At 39.1% G+C, this 13,305-nt stretch overlaps 6 protein-coding genes across 6 annotated transcripts; 3 read left to right on the top strand and 3 right to left on the bottom strand. All coding sequences in view use genetic code 12, as the record gives it.

The window, feature by feature from the left end:
* Nucleotides 1–183: 183 nt before the first annotated feature.
* PICST_51204 (predicted protein) lies at nucleotides 184–444 on the top strand (the record flags this gene model as incomplete). The annotated part of the gene is made up of 1 exon (XM_001388002.1): nucleotides 184–444. One exon carries the CDS (start codon nucleotides 184–186, stop codon nucleotides 442–444), a length of 261 nt encoding a protein of 86 aa, XP_001388039.2.
* A 143-nt stretch (nucleotides 445–587) lies between these two features.
* Nucleotides 588–2,105, bottom strand: PICST_28819 (predicted protein; the record flags this gene model as incomplete). The annotated part of the gene is made up of 1 exon (XM_001387620.1): nucleotides 588–2,105. One exon carries the CDS (start codon nucleotides 2,103–2,105, stop codon nucleotides 588–590), a length of 1,518 nt encoding a protein of 505 aa, XP_001387657.2.
* A 779-nt stretch (nucleotides 2,106–2,884) lies between these two features.
* On the top strand, nucleotides 2,885–4,192 carry OYE3.3 (NAPDH dehydrogenase (old yellow enzyme) (OYE32) (OYE32); the record flags this gene model as incomplete). The annotated part of the gene is made up of 1 exon (XM_001388001.1): nucleotides 2,885–4,192. The coding sequence occupies one exon, from the start codon at nucleotides 2,885–2,887 to the stop codon at nucleotides 4,190–4,192; it is 1,308 nt and encodes a 435-aa protein (XP_001388038.2).
* Nucleotides 4,193–4,621: 429 nt separating this feature from the next.
* On the top strand, nucleotides 4,622–9,495 carry PICST_66553 (predicted protein; the record flags this gene model as incomplete). Its single annotated transcript, XM_001388000.1, has 2 exons — nucleotides 4,622–8,768; nucleotides 8,869–9,495. 2 exons carry the CDS (start codon nucleotides 4,622–4,624, stop codon nucleotides 8,931–8,933), a joined length of 4,212 nt encoding a protein of 1,403 aa, XP_001388037.2.
* Nucleotides 9,496–9,512: 17 nt separating this feature from the next.
* PICST_34478 (predicted protein) lies at nucleotides 9,513–11,315 on the bottom strand (the record flags this gene model as incomplete). The annotated part of the gene is made up of 1 exon (XM_001387619.1): nucleotides 9,513–11,315. One exon carries the CDS (start codon nucleotides 11,313–11,315, stop codon nucleotides 9,513–9,515), a length of 1,803 nt encoding a protein of 600 aa, XP_001387656.2.
* Nucleotides 11,316–11,946: 631 nt separating this feature from the next.
* Nucleotides 11,947–12,954, bottom strand: GRP2.3 (osmotic stress induced protein; the record flags this gene model as incomplete). Its single annotated transcript, XM_001387618.1, has 1 exon — nucleotides 11,947–12,954. One exon carries the CDS (start codon nucleotides 12,952–12,954, stop codon nucleotides 11,947–11,949), a length of 1,008 nt encoding a protein of 335 aa, XP_001387655.2.
* Nucleotides 12,955–13,305: the final 351 nt, after the last annotated feature.

Raw genomic sequence — 13,305 nt, 5'->3', positions numbered from 1 at the left:
TCATCTTTCATTCGATATTCAACAGATCGGTGTTGAAGGACAGTTGGTTGCCTTTACTAGCCTAAGGACTGTAGTTGACAGAACGGGATATCAGATTTTTGAAAGTTTTGTATACTTCATTTGCTTTAAAGCCACTTTTACTCATATCCAATCACTAATCATATATTCACTATAGAAGATAGAATGTCTCTTACAGCTGATTCTTTGAAGCAAATAATACAGCAGCGTTTGGAGGCTAGCTTAGTTCAAGTGGAAGACATGTCAGGAGGGTGTGGTCAGGCTTTTGCAGTTATCATTGTTTCCAACATTTTCCAGGGAAAGAACAAGTTGCTTAGACACCGATTGGTGAACAATGCTCTTAAGGAGGAGATAGCTCTGATCCACGCATTTACTCAGAAGGGATTCACTCCCGAAGAATGGTTGAATCAAGGTGGTATTTTGTAGAATCATTTCATAGCACGAAGATAATCTTCACTTAATGTACATTATTTATTGAGATTAAGGTCTCATAAGATCATATCAAGATTATGCTACTACGCTTTCAATGGAGGTCATACTCTCGCAATTCTATATATATGTATCTATTTCTAGATTGCGTTGCGATCATAAGTCTTTGTGAACCTTCTGACAATAACAGCCCACATCGCTACAAGGATGAGGAAGATTACGAACACAATAAGTGGGAAAATACGCAATCCAACTTCACTGGATTGGGCTACTAATCCAATTAAGAACGGCACACCAGCCGCTCCACCTCCACCAAAAGCACAGACGAAGCCGATTCCAGAGGCATGGTATTTGGAAGGTAGGATAGTTATTGCTGTTATGATAGTAGTAGGGAAAATGGGTCCTACTGCCATGCCAGTCAAAAAAACTACCAAAAATAGCAAGACAACCCAGTTGGTTGCTGCAAAGAGCCAGAACACGAAGTATCCCAAGGTTGAAAGAATAATATAGACGAAGTTGGCCATTAACTCTGTCTTGAAGTAATAGGCTGTCACAAAACCTAGCGCTATTCGTCCTACAGTAAGGCCCATCCAGAAGGAAGTAGCCATCCAGGATGAAAGCTTGTAAGGGAACTTTTTGATTCTGATCAAGAAGGTCATGAGCCAGGCACCAAATGCTACTTCTCCACCCACATATATAAACAAAATAGTTGCAAATGCCCATACCAACGGTGATTTAAGTGCCACAAGAAGCGATGCAGTGTTATCTTCTTGCTCCGAATCACTGGCAGTGAGTTCTTCGTCGGAGATATCTACGTCTTGGGTTTTGGTAAGCGAATCCAACTCTATCTCTTCATCATTTATGGGTGCTTTCAGCTTCTTCTTGTGCGCTTCGTTTTTGAGCTGACCCATGAATTTGTACTTCTTAGGTGTTTCATTCTTGAACGTTAAGATTAGCAGAACTACACAGCAGCATCCAACTACTGACAACACGATATAGTAATGGTTCCACTTCCATGGATTAGTGTGCTTTTCCAACAAATACGTGATTAGTGGTGGAGAAATCATACATCCAATACCATAACAACCATGGAGGATACCCAAAAGCTGGTTTGAATCAATCAAATTGCCCATCCAGCCGTTGAGACCAGCATCTAGCGAGCCAAACCCAATTCCGCTCATGACATAGCACAAAGCAAAGATGAAGAATGGTGGTCTTGTTGAAATTATCAAATATCCCAACGTCATGGAAGTGGAGCCTAGTACGACGACTCCTTTTATTCCAAGAGCTTTGTGGGTGTAATCGTTGATGAGGGCCATGGTGAAATAGCCCGTGATAGAGGATATAAATATGAGACTGACTTGTAAGTCATTGATGGAATAGTCCTTTTGAAGTATGGGGATAATGGATCCGATGGTTTGCTCAGCGAGACCAAATAGAATGAAAACGCAATAGGCAGAGAATATCTGAACCTTGAGAAGTGTAGATGTTCTCCAGTTGCTGGAATCTATATGAAGAAGTTCATCTTCGAAGACGATTGTGTATTTCTCAGATTTGTTAAAGTGTGAGACTTGGGGAAAAGGCGGAGAAGATGAGGTGGAATCTTCTGTGGGGAGCAGCAGATCTAGCGATACTCGATCGTAGGATGAGGTGCTCATAAGTGCAGATGTACGGGAAAACGAGTTGAATGAGTAGCTGGGAAGACAATTACTTGCATTGAAATGACAATTATTCTGAATATATATGAAATCAAATAGATGGAGAATTATTCAAAGGTTAGAAAGGTGAAAAATTGTCGCAATATCTGTTCCATGAATTAATGCGCGAAACGGTCAAAACCAGCAGCTGGAGGAGATTGCCAAAATGTAAGGCTAACCAAGTCGATGGTTGTCTTACCTCATTGGGAAGTGGTTCCTCCAGTATGTCAAGAGTGTGTGGAGAACTGGAACATACGAGCAGACCCCGCCAGCTCATATAAGAGCCACCACAGGCACATATAGAAAGAATGAAAAGACAAATACGAAAGAGCAAGCAAAACCGTATAAGATCAAGAAACTGCAAAAATGCACGTTATCCAGTAAATATAAATCTTCAAAATGAACAAAATAGTGAGCAGATACAATTTCACAATTTGACAGACTTGACTAAAATTGTGGTCTGAAGATTCTCTTGTCTCACAAACGTCCCGGATCAGTTTATCGGATCAGAGTCGGCTGTTCCCGACTGTGGAATGTATGGGGAAAATTGGCTATAAAACGAAGACGATTTCGCAATCTTTCACGAAGCCTTTCCAGTAGAGCGTCGTCTCCGTTTGACTCAGTAGATCGAGAACGGAAGCAGACGACTTTTGTTTTCTTCTCGAAGGCTTTTCATTCGTTTTTCATTCGTTTTTCATTCGTTGTTTTTCATTTGTTGCTATTCAGTATTACTTTCCGTAATGACGAACTACAAGACTTCTCTTGATGAGACTAATCTCTTCAAGCCTATTAAGGTTGGCAACCTCCAGCTTGAACATAGAGCGGCCCACGCTGCGACTTCGAGAGCCAGATCAGTCAATTTCACCCCGACAGACATCATGCTTAAGTACTACGATTCTCGTTCCAAATACGCTGGAACTCTCATAGTTGTTGAATCTGTTCTTGCTTCTCGATCGAGCGGTTTAGTGCCATTCAAATCGGGATTGTGGCTAGATTCTCAGGCTCAGGCTTTTCGTAAAATCACAGATTCTATCCATGCCAACGGCTCATATGCGGCTATCCAGTTGTTTTCACCAGGACGTACTGCTAACTTGGACTTGCTTGAAAAACACCTACTTCCATTTGTTGCTCCTTCGGCCGGTTTGTATGTCTCAGAAGCTCTGAAGGCTAAGGCACTTGAAAAGGGTAACAAGTTGAGAGCCTTGAGCGTAGAAGAAATCCATGAAGTTCAAAACGAATATGTAGCCAGCGCTGTTAATGCCGTGACCAACGGAAACTTCGACATAATCGAGATCCACGGTGGCTCTGGTCACCTTGTAGAACAGTTCTTGTCTCCGATTGCTAATATAAGATCAGACAAGTATGGTGGAAGTGTTGAGAACAGAGCTAGATTTGTTCTTGAACTCATCGATAAATTAATCGAGCATCCAGCTATAGGAGCCTCTCGTGTAGCATTACGTTTGTCGCCTTGGTCAGATACCAATGGTATGGTTTATCCAGAAAATATACCGTGCAGTGAAAACCCTACTTTGCTTGCCTGTCAATACATTGCACAGCAATTGCAAGACAGGGCAGACGAGGGCAAGGAGGTTGCTTATTTGTCAGTTTGTGAGCCTAGAGTGTCTGGTTCTGGCGATGCTGACCCTACGGGAAAGTCAAACGAGTCGATCTACAGGCTCTGGAAGGGAGTATTGATGCGTACTGGAGGATATGCCACCAACTTCAAAGGTGATCCTTTGGCTATCAAATCCAATGTGGCCAGATTGAAGGTTGTGAATGGCGAAGTGTTACACTACCAGGATCTTATCCACGATGTCAACGTAGACGACAGAACATTGATAGGATTCTCCAGACCCTTCACTTCAAATCCTGATTTAGTAACCAGGTTGCAGAAGGGCTGGAAACTCGACGTTTACGATAGAGACTATTTCTACAGCCATACTGTCGATGGTTATTTGACATTCGGAGAGTATAATAACGATGAGGACAACAACCATTTGCAGTTGTCGCCCGAGGAGTTGTCCAGAGAGGGTGTTCCATTGGTGTAATACCAAGGACCACAAAGAGTTTAGTGCAGTGTTTTCCACGAATATTTATTACAAAGTGTGGATATGGCGTTGATAAATAATAACATACTATTCCACGAAGAACAGTTTATTACAATATCGTACAATATACTAATATAATACTAGCATATAGAGTAGCTACTATCCGTTCATCTAGAGATATTTCGCAGCTATTGACTAATAAACGCGCTGCATACAGAACATAAATTTATGTGAACTTTTCATGTAAATAAACCAATCTCTTCCTAGAAAATAGTAAATTTCTGAATACATTTCTCCTTCTTTATTCTAGTTGCTCTTTTACATCCAGTTCTCTCAGATATCCTTCCTTATCATTTAAATTCCAAGCTTTCTAGTTAAAAAGTCATACCCCCATGCATTTTCACAGATACTCAACACCAATATAACAACATGCTGGAGCCGTTGGAATACATTCCAGATTCGGAGGACGACGAGGACTGTTTTCTAGACTCTTCCAATGTGTCGCCCTTCAGCTTGGCAGCGGGGTTAAAACTGCTTTCGCCGTCGAAACGAAATACTATTCAGAACAGACTTCGAACATCATCTAAGTTTGGCGATATATTCTCGCCAGATGAGTGGAGTGATCTCTCTCAAGTGGCAAAAAGACTGACAATAGACCGTCTCGAACGAGAAATCGTAGAAGATAGCGAAGAAGAACTTTCCATGAGCCAATTAATACCCGTTGTCAATGGAACAAGTCAGAATCCGCTAGATATAGTCCAATTGCAAAAGTCCGATCACGAAGACAATAACAATTTACAAATTTACTTAGACTCACGAAACTACGAAACGACGTCAAATTCACGTCGGGGATTGAGGAAACGAAATTTTGCTAGTACACATCCATATTTGGCTGACCAGGCGCATTACCTTGGATTGTCTAGTATAGATTATCTTAACGAAGTATACCAGGAAAAGAACCACGATCTTGAGCCCATAGTCAAGTTCCTTAACTACAATTATCTCCAACAAAAGGCAGCTAATCCTAGGGATGAAAAGTACAGGTCCAAGAACTTCTACTCCATTTTGGGGAGACAGTCAAGAACAGCACAGAATAAAGAACAACATGAAATTGAAGAAGAAAAATCTAGAGAAAACAAAAGTGATAGTCTAGAGTTTAATTATGAGTTTCAAGAGACACAACCGTTTTCATACCAGAGCCAACTTGGGTATGACTCTTTTAGCGAGTACAATAGTGATTCGGACGACTCGCTTGATCTCAGTAGAAACTCCAGATCCATAATTGTAGATGATGATGATGAAGGCGATCAACAAGTTGAGCCAACCTACATATCGACGGTCGACAGATATACTGATAGGTACACTAATAATCACATAAATCGTTCCAGAAGAATTAAAAATAGGGTTAAACCTCACAGTGAAGAAAGTAGAAAAGGATTAGCAATAAGGAAGCACACTTCTAGAAAACCAGTGGTTAGATCAGCACTGAGGAACGAAATGATTAATTTCATAACTGAAGAAGTAGTCAGTCAAGAAGATGAAAGTATACTTCCATCTACTGATAGAGAACTCCGTGAAAGTATAATTCCCAAACCGTATCGTCTAGATTCCTTCGGAATATTGTCTGATAGTTCATCAGATGAAGACATTGGATCAATTTCTGAAAACGGTTCAGATATTTTTGAAGCCAGTCCCTTGAGCAAGGATAACATTAACAGTGACATCAGTTTTGAAGCAATTGACATTAGAGATGTGTTGACCTCAAACGCAGGAATTGATGAAACCAACTTCGTTCGCGAGTCTGATTATGTCAATCCAATGTTTTCTGGAGGAAGAAGTACAAAGTCGAAGGCTTCTTCAAATGATCACAGAAAGAAACGAAAATTAGGTCTGGGATTGGGAAGTAAGAATTCGGCTTCTGGAAGAAAACACATAGCAACTCGTACTAGTGGGCAAGTCCCACGAAAGCAAAGACTACTTTCAGAAACATCCTTTGCCAGGCTTCCCAAAAAACTGCTAAAAGTTAACGGTAGAAAAATTGACAAAAAGAAATCATCGAGAAAGATACTTGAAACTATGGACGTACCCCAAAGTGGAAAAGCAAATGCAAAAGACATTTTTGGTGCACAGTACGAGTTTCTGAGAACACCAATCTTAGCAACAGTAGTAATAGAGGCTGAAAGTGAAAAGCGTGTGAGGAATGTCAATTATAGCCCTAACTCTTTCAACTTCAACAAGGCTTACCTTCACGATGACACTAATTTTCAGTCCAACTTCATATTGAGTGCTATCGATTTATCTAAGATTAAGGCATTGGAAGAAGGCAAAAGCTATGTTCTCGGGAAGGATTCCATTCACTTTTTGGTAATGGGAGAAACCTTTAACTTTAACTTGTTGAATATGAATAATGGTGAGATGGTGAAATACCTTAGCTTCATATTAAGGTTATTTCGTCAGAACTTGTATCTTGACAAGGTGGTTGCTGATGAGATATATGAGTCCATCAAGGGTGTTCTTCAATGGTCTTTAATTTGCCAGGAACCACCTTCTACGAGTTCCATCAAGCTATTGAATGGCATTTTTGCTCATCTTATTCAAGTGAAAGATTTCAAACTAGCCAAGAAGTGCTGGTTCTGGTTTCCCTACTTTTATCTCTTATATTATTGCTTGCACATCATACTGAACAATTCTGGCAATTCTAACCTCGATGCCTTATCAAATAAGATATCTGATTTGAATAGGGATTACTGGCTTCTTTTCTTTCGCAATTTCGAAAGCATTGAGTTTTCCAGCATGCTAGTAAATGGAAAGGCCTCCAAAGGTTACGAGTCATTTTATATCATGTTTACTTCAGCAAATTCTCCGAGCGACATGTGGAAACTGGTAATTGCAGCGCTTAAAGTGGTGTCAACAGAAGTGGATGTGGATATTACGTTGGATGCTTTACATTCTTTGATAGTTTGCTTACCTTCAAAGTTTTACAGTTGGTCTCCATTCTATGTAATGTACAATTTCATTTCTGGTGAAAATGATTCCACGATTCACAACAAGTTTCTTGATGTCATTCAGCATTTAAATAAGAGATTCCATTGGCCATTTGAAGAGCGAATGGTTCTCTTATTGTATTCTGGAATCACCTTCAGAAGATTTGGCAACTTTGCGGATGAAATGTTAGTATCAGATTTGATTGGGCAAATTCGTTCGCGTGACGATATTCCAGACAACTGCTTTTTTGAACGGTTTATGATGCTACTTTATTCTTATGTTTCTGAGTTGCCCGAGCAAACAAAAACCAAAAGACTAATAACAAAGTTCATTACTTCGAGTCATTATCATTACCAACCCGGTAAGGAGTATTATGCGATGTTTATGAATCGTGCAAATTTCGTCCTATTGTTGCGTCAGCTCTCTGTTGTTGATCTAAAAAATCAAGTGTTCGACCTCATTTCTCAGATTACCAGTTCCAATGATACAACTATACTTCTGGTTGCATTACATTTCCTTGGTGATTACATTGATATTTGCCTAGCTAAAAAAGGTACAATCCCATTTGAAACATTAGTCGAATATGCAAATTCGTTGTTGTCAAGGTATTTTACTCTTCCTGGAGTAATAAAGCTTTGGAGGCGTCTAGTCAAAGTTTTTGAGAAGATAATGACTCCATTCTCTGATTTGAAATATTCTTTACAATATTTGTCGATATTGAAGAACATCAATTTGGATAAAACTCAGAAATTATTCAAGGATCTTTTCAGACTAGTTTTACAGTGCCTTGATCGTATATCTAGGACCAAGGATTATAGATTAATTAAAGGGTTGTCTGATACTCTAAACGAGATAACCTTGCAAAACCATCGCATGTTGAATGTACAGATGGGACGTTTTCCGTTGCCAACAGTCGCAGAAGAATCTGATGCAGATCTCGATGTCGAGTTAGGTATAAGAGTATGGGTTCGGTGTACATCTTTACTTCCTGATCCTAATTGGAACCAGCTCATTCTTCAAAAATTTCCCTACACTGGTAATCAGTACCTGCGAGACAAGTTTTCCCTCTTTTTGTTCAACGAAATTATAAAATACAATAGTCTCAAGAGTTGCAGAGACATTCTATCTACGAATGTTCTTAGGAGCTTGTGTTCATTTTCATTCTCAAAATATCTTGCTACTACAATTAACCTATTGCATAAGGAGAAGGTTGACATATTTGAAGTTCAGAAGGGATTAACTATTGACGACATCACCATGTTCCATTTGCAAAACTTCAGACATCGTATAGTATCAAATGCCATCTGCAATATTTCAAAAAGTTTCAAATTGAATACCGTGTCTAAGAAGAATTTGATCGGGGGTATGGTGAGAACTTTAAATAATGAGTATGATAAGTACTTCTCTTCCAACTGGTACAAGGACTTCTGTGTTAAGACTATTAAATGTATCAAAAAGGAATGTTTGGAATTATGCGCCGACAATACTCAAATTCCATCTCTTGCCTCCAAACTTGGCATTTTGAACTCTGAGTTGGACATTTATAAATTGCAAACATTACCCTTGACAAGAAGATTATCTAATTTACACGGTGAATTATTAAGAACGTTGAATTTCAATGATTGTTGTGATTCAATTCTAATAAGGTATACTCATTCTGAAAACGTTGACTTGTTATACCACTTGGTTAGCATTTATTCAAGAGCAGTTGCAAACAATCAAACGGAAAATTGGAAGATTGCAAGCATACTATTAGAGTTCTTCTCTATACACTTTAAAGAATTCAAGTTTAATATTATCAATTCATCTTTCACTAGGTTTCTAAAGCTGATAGCGGAGCTACCAAAATTGTCTTCAAATATAATTCCCGCTCACCAATACTTCCGAACGCGTTCTATGATAACTGTGGCCGATATTTTCTTGTATTCAACTATATTGTTCGAAGGGTATAAGGATTTGTCAAATGTTAAAAGTATTGCAAGTTGTTTTCTCAATAATTTGTCAAATCCAATTACCTTATCCAATAACCACTTGGACTATGCTTTTTCTCCTTATAAGCTTTACGACCTTACTCAATCGGGACTGACATTTGGAGTTGGTGAAATTTCTCCTCCTGAAGCTGAAGTCATGGAAGATCTTGAAGTCATCTTCCATGAAAAGTTGAATGAACTTTCTCGGTTGTCTTCGAACTATACTAGAGAGATTCCACCCGTTGGGATTTCCTCATTTGATTTCAGTTTCTGAATCTAAAATTGCATCTTTTACTTCTTCATCACTAATTTAGCATTCATTATAAAAAACATTATTGTACATATATTCTGATACTATGCATTGCTCATTGTAAACCTCTTTGACTCTTGATCAATCTAATTTCGGCTTCAAGTTTATCCTTACCCTTCTTAAGATCCAAGAGAGCAACAACAGATCTTATGAGTTCATCATACTTGGTCATAGTCTTTCTTGTTGGCATTACAGGCTTCCAGCTAGTTCCACCTGCCGTTGGAATATCTAATTCCTGAAGAACAGAGTTTACTGATTTAAGTACAGATTGCTTCTGTTGCAACCCGGGCAACTTTTGCGTAGATCTCAAGATTACACCAGGATTGAGTTTTTCGGAACCATGGAAATGTAAACCGTAAGCTTCTTCTTCCTTCTGTGTAAGTCTCTTTGCCAACAATTGCTGTATGGCATTGGACTCTTGTTTGATAGCTGGATTGACATTCTGGCTTTGCTTGAGTAGACCTGCCAAATATTGCTGTAAGTGGGTTTGGAAAGATCTGTCTTTCTTGAAAGACGACGATGCAGCAATTGGAATAGGAGGAGGCACGGGGTCCTGGTTTCCCGAAGCGATTGCCTTCTGCTGTTGTTGTAATTGCCGCTTCTTTTGATTTTTGTCTATTATCATTAAGTTATTGTACAAGTTAGTGAGACCTTGTGAAGATTGATATTGTTGTACTGACTGCGTAGTTTGAGGTGAATCCAACAATGTCAACAAATGAGATCTTTCTATCAACATCTTCTTTGCAGCCAATTCGAAACGACGAGCCTCTATAACAAGTGATTCCTCTTCGGCTATTTCTGCTGGAGTTCTCTTAAGTAAGTTTTCTAAATATTGCTTTCTCTCGAGTTCTCTCGGCTTGGAATATGCGCTCAATGATTCTATAAGAGAAGGATTGGAATTTGGCTGATCTTCCAACGTCTTAATACAAATCCTGTAAAACTGTTCCTTCAAGTCTTCCACATCACGTTTTGTGGGATAGTTGTATCTGTCATAAATTAAGGGCCACTTCAACTCAAAGTCTCTCGTTAGTTCAAACAAGTATTGAGTTTCTTCGTAGGTCCAATCTTCAGGTTCTTCTTCAGGTTCTTCTTCGTTTGCTTCTCTTTCCTTTGCTTCCGTCGCTACCTGATTGGATTCTTTACTCGAATCTCCCTCTTTATCTTTGGATATATTATCATCAGTCTTGCTCTCCTTGGATTCCAGTTCCTTATTAGAAGTTTCAGATTCCAACTTTATAGCGGACTCTTCTATTTCTTGCAGTTCTCCAGAGGCAGAAACAGATTCTTTTTCCTTCAGTTCCTTAGCTTCTTTGGCTTCTTTCTCTTTCTTTTCTTTTTCCTTCGCCTCTTGTTCTCGCTTAGATTTCTCAATTGCTTCTTGTTCCTTCTTTTCCTTTTCTCTTCTCTTTTTCTCTTCTCTCAACCTCTTTTCTCTTTCCTTAATTTCTACCATATACTTGTCGTAAGTTTCTTCATTAACCAATTCAGGAAAGTCGATTTTCACATTGAACTTCTCAAAGAAGTATGGTTTGTCTGCTTCTTCCTGTTCCAAAAGCTCCTTCGATCCCTTGACCCAATGATGTAGGGTGACTTCATCCGAGTCTTTGTTGAGTTTATTCGGCTTAAAGGCCCTTTTCGTCCACGGGGAAACTTTCATTTTCATCAGAGCCTTGCTGCTGTTGGCTCCAACAAACGGTAAGTTTACAGGAGGAGTATTGGGACCAATCAAGTTGTAGAGCTCTCTGGCCATACCAGACTGTCTCTGGATTTCAACAGCTGTTTTCTGTTTCTTTTTTGCAGGTTGCTTCAGCTCATCTCGCTGAATGTTTAACACGTCCAATATATCGTTGGCAGACATTTTTTGGGAGTGAAATGGGATAGTATACAAAGAATATTGTTTTCTGAGTAGTTAATTGATTTTGAGTTGAATGAAAATTTTGCAGGTTAGTTGACTTAGTTGGTTTGCATGTTGAGTTTGCACCTTGCAAATTAGTAGTGTTCCATTTGCACATAATATATATTATTGATAGCATAATTACAATAGTTTTCATATATCAAAAGGTCAATGAGAGTAATTCCATTTCTTTACCTATATTTGTTAGAAGTCAGAGAGTCAGAGAAGATGTACGTCCTATATTCGACTTTGTATATTTCAATCTTCAGAATTTAGAATAATGTGCAAAATCATTTTTCATGGCCACATGCAGGCTATATCTTGCAACCGTAAGGTTGCAAAATGTGGTTTATTTATCCTTCCCTTAACAAATTAACACATTCAGTTGATGAGGTGGGCGTGTTCAAATGCTTTCGTCTTTACATCTCCTAGGAAATAATAAGAAATAATTAAATATTGATGAAAAGTACCATCTCTGCTTAATGTTCTACAAATCTTATCTCAAATCAGCTCTACAATCCAAATTCAAATCACTATTTATTCGCTGCTGAACAATTCAGTGCTTCTAAATATTGTTGAAAACCAAAGTAACAAGTTATTTATTGGCTCTGATCAATTGATTGACAGTATCGATAACAGTCTTCTCGATATCAATGAACTCGAATCCTAAAATCTTCTTCGATTTCTGGTCGTCCCATGCAACAGACTCGGAGACGTCACCATTGGAAGGAATACCAACGGGCAATTTATCACGAAGATCGGCAAAGTTGTCTCTGATGATGTTCAAGATTGTTTGCAGGTGGAATCTTCCTGAGTAAGTAATGATTCTCTTGCCCTTGGCTTCATCGTTCTCGAATGCAATAACATGAGCCTTAGCCACATCTCTGACATCAACGAAAGGACCGAATACTTCAGGAACTTTATCAATCTTGGACAAACGGTAGACAGCAGCAACAAATTCAGCTGAAATGTTCAATTGACCTTTGGCAGACTCATCCTGTGCCTGAGGGCCAAAGACATATGGAGGAAGGATGGTTGAAAGAGAGAAGTTTGGTTTATTGGTTTCAACAAATTCCCAGGCAGCCTTTTCGGCAAATACTTTAGAAGCTGTATAAGCAATTGAGGGGTTCTTCGAACCCTCTTCGTAAGTAACACCGTACCACAAGTCCTCGTTTGCCTTGAATTTAGGATCAGAGACATCAGAGAAGTTGCTCAAAGTAACAGCAGAACTGGTGACGACCACTCTCTTGACCTGAGGAGCATGTTCGTGCACAGATTGCAATGCATTTCTTGTACCCTCGATAGCAGGAATCAAGACGTCCCTCTCCAAATCTTCAGTACCAAAACTAACTGGGGAAGCAGTATGCAAAAAGACGGTTACTTCAGGATGTTGCTTTAAGGCTACATCAAAGGCTCCCTTATTCTCAAACCCAGCCACGACAACGTACTGGAAGTTATCACCAAAGTAAGTCTTCAACATTTCACCCTTCTCTTCCGATCTAACTGAACCGACAACACTGTATCCTCTGGAGAGAAGCTCCACAATCGTATTTTGGGCTACAAAGCCGGTGGCACCAGTGATGAAAACTGTAGTTTTGGACATTTTTTTAAATTGAGTAGGATGTACTTTGTGTTTCTCGATGGTACGGAACTGTTCTTTAACTTCTATGGTAAGAACTGGACTGTTGAATTAAGGCAAATCAAAAAATTCCACTTGAAGGTTCGAATTGGTTCATTTTTATACATTTGAAAATTCAATTACTTTTCGTTCAAAGTCTACATCTATATCGTCTACATCTATATCGTCTACATCTATATCGTCTACATTGCCTTTCTGTCTAATGAACAACGTATGGTCAGACTTTGCAAACTACATTAGTAATTTCGGATTTTGTACTTGCCTATTTAGGTTAATCTCCCGTTAATCTTCCTGGATAGGTATTCGGCCGAATTC

The sequence above is a fragment of the Scheffersomyces stipitis genome, chromosome 1 (assembly GCF_000209165.1).
Source record: "Scheffersomyces stipitis CBS 6054 chromosome 1, whole genome shotgun sequence".
In the NCBI taxonomy this organism is placed as follows: Eukaryota; Fungi; Ascomycota; class Pichiomycetes; order Serinales; family Debaryomycetaceae; genus Scheffersomyces; species Scheffersomyces stipitis.
This window is presented reverse-complemented; position numbering and strand designations above follow the sequence as displayed.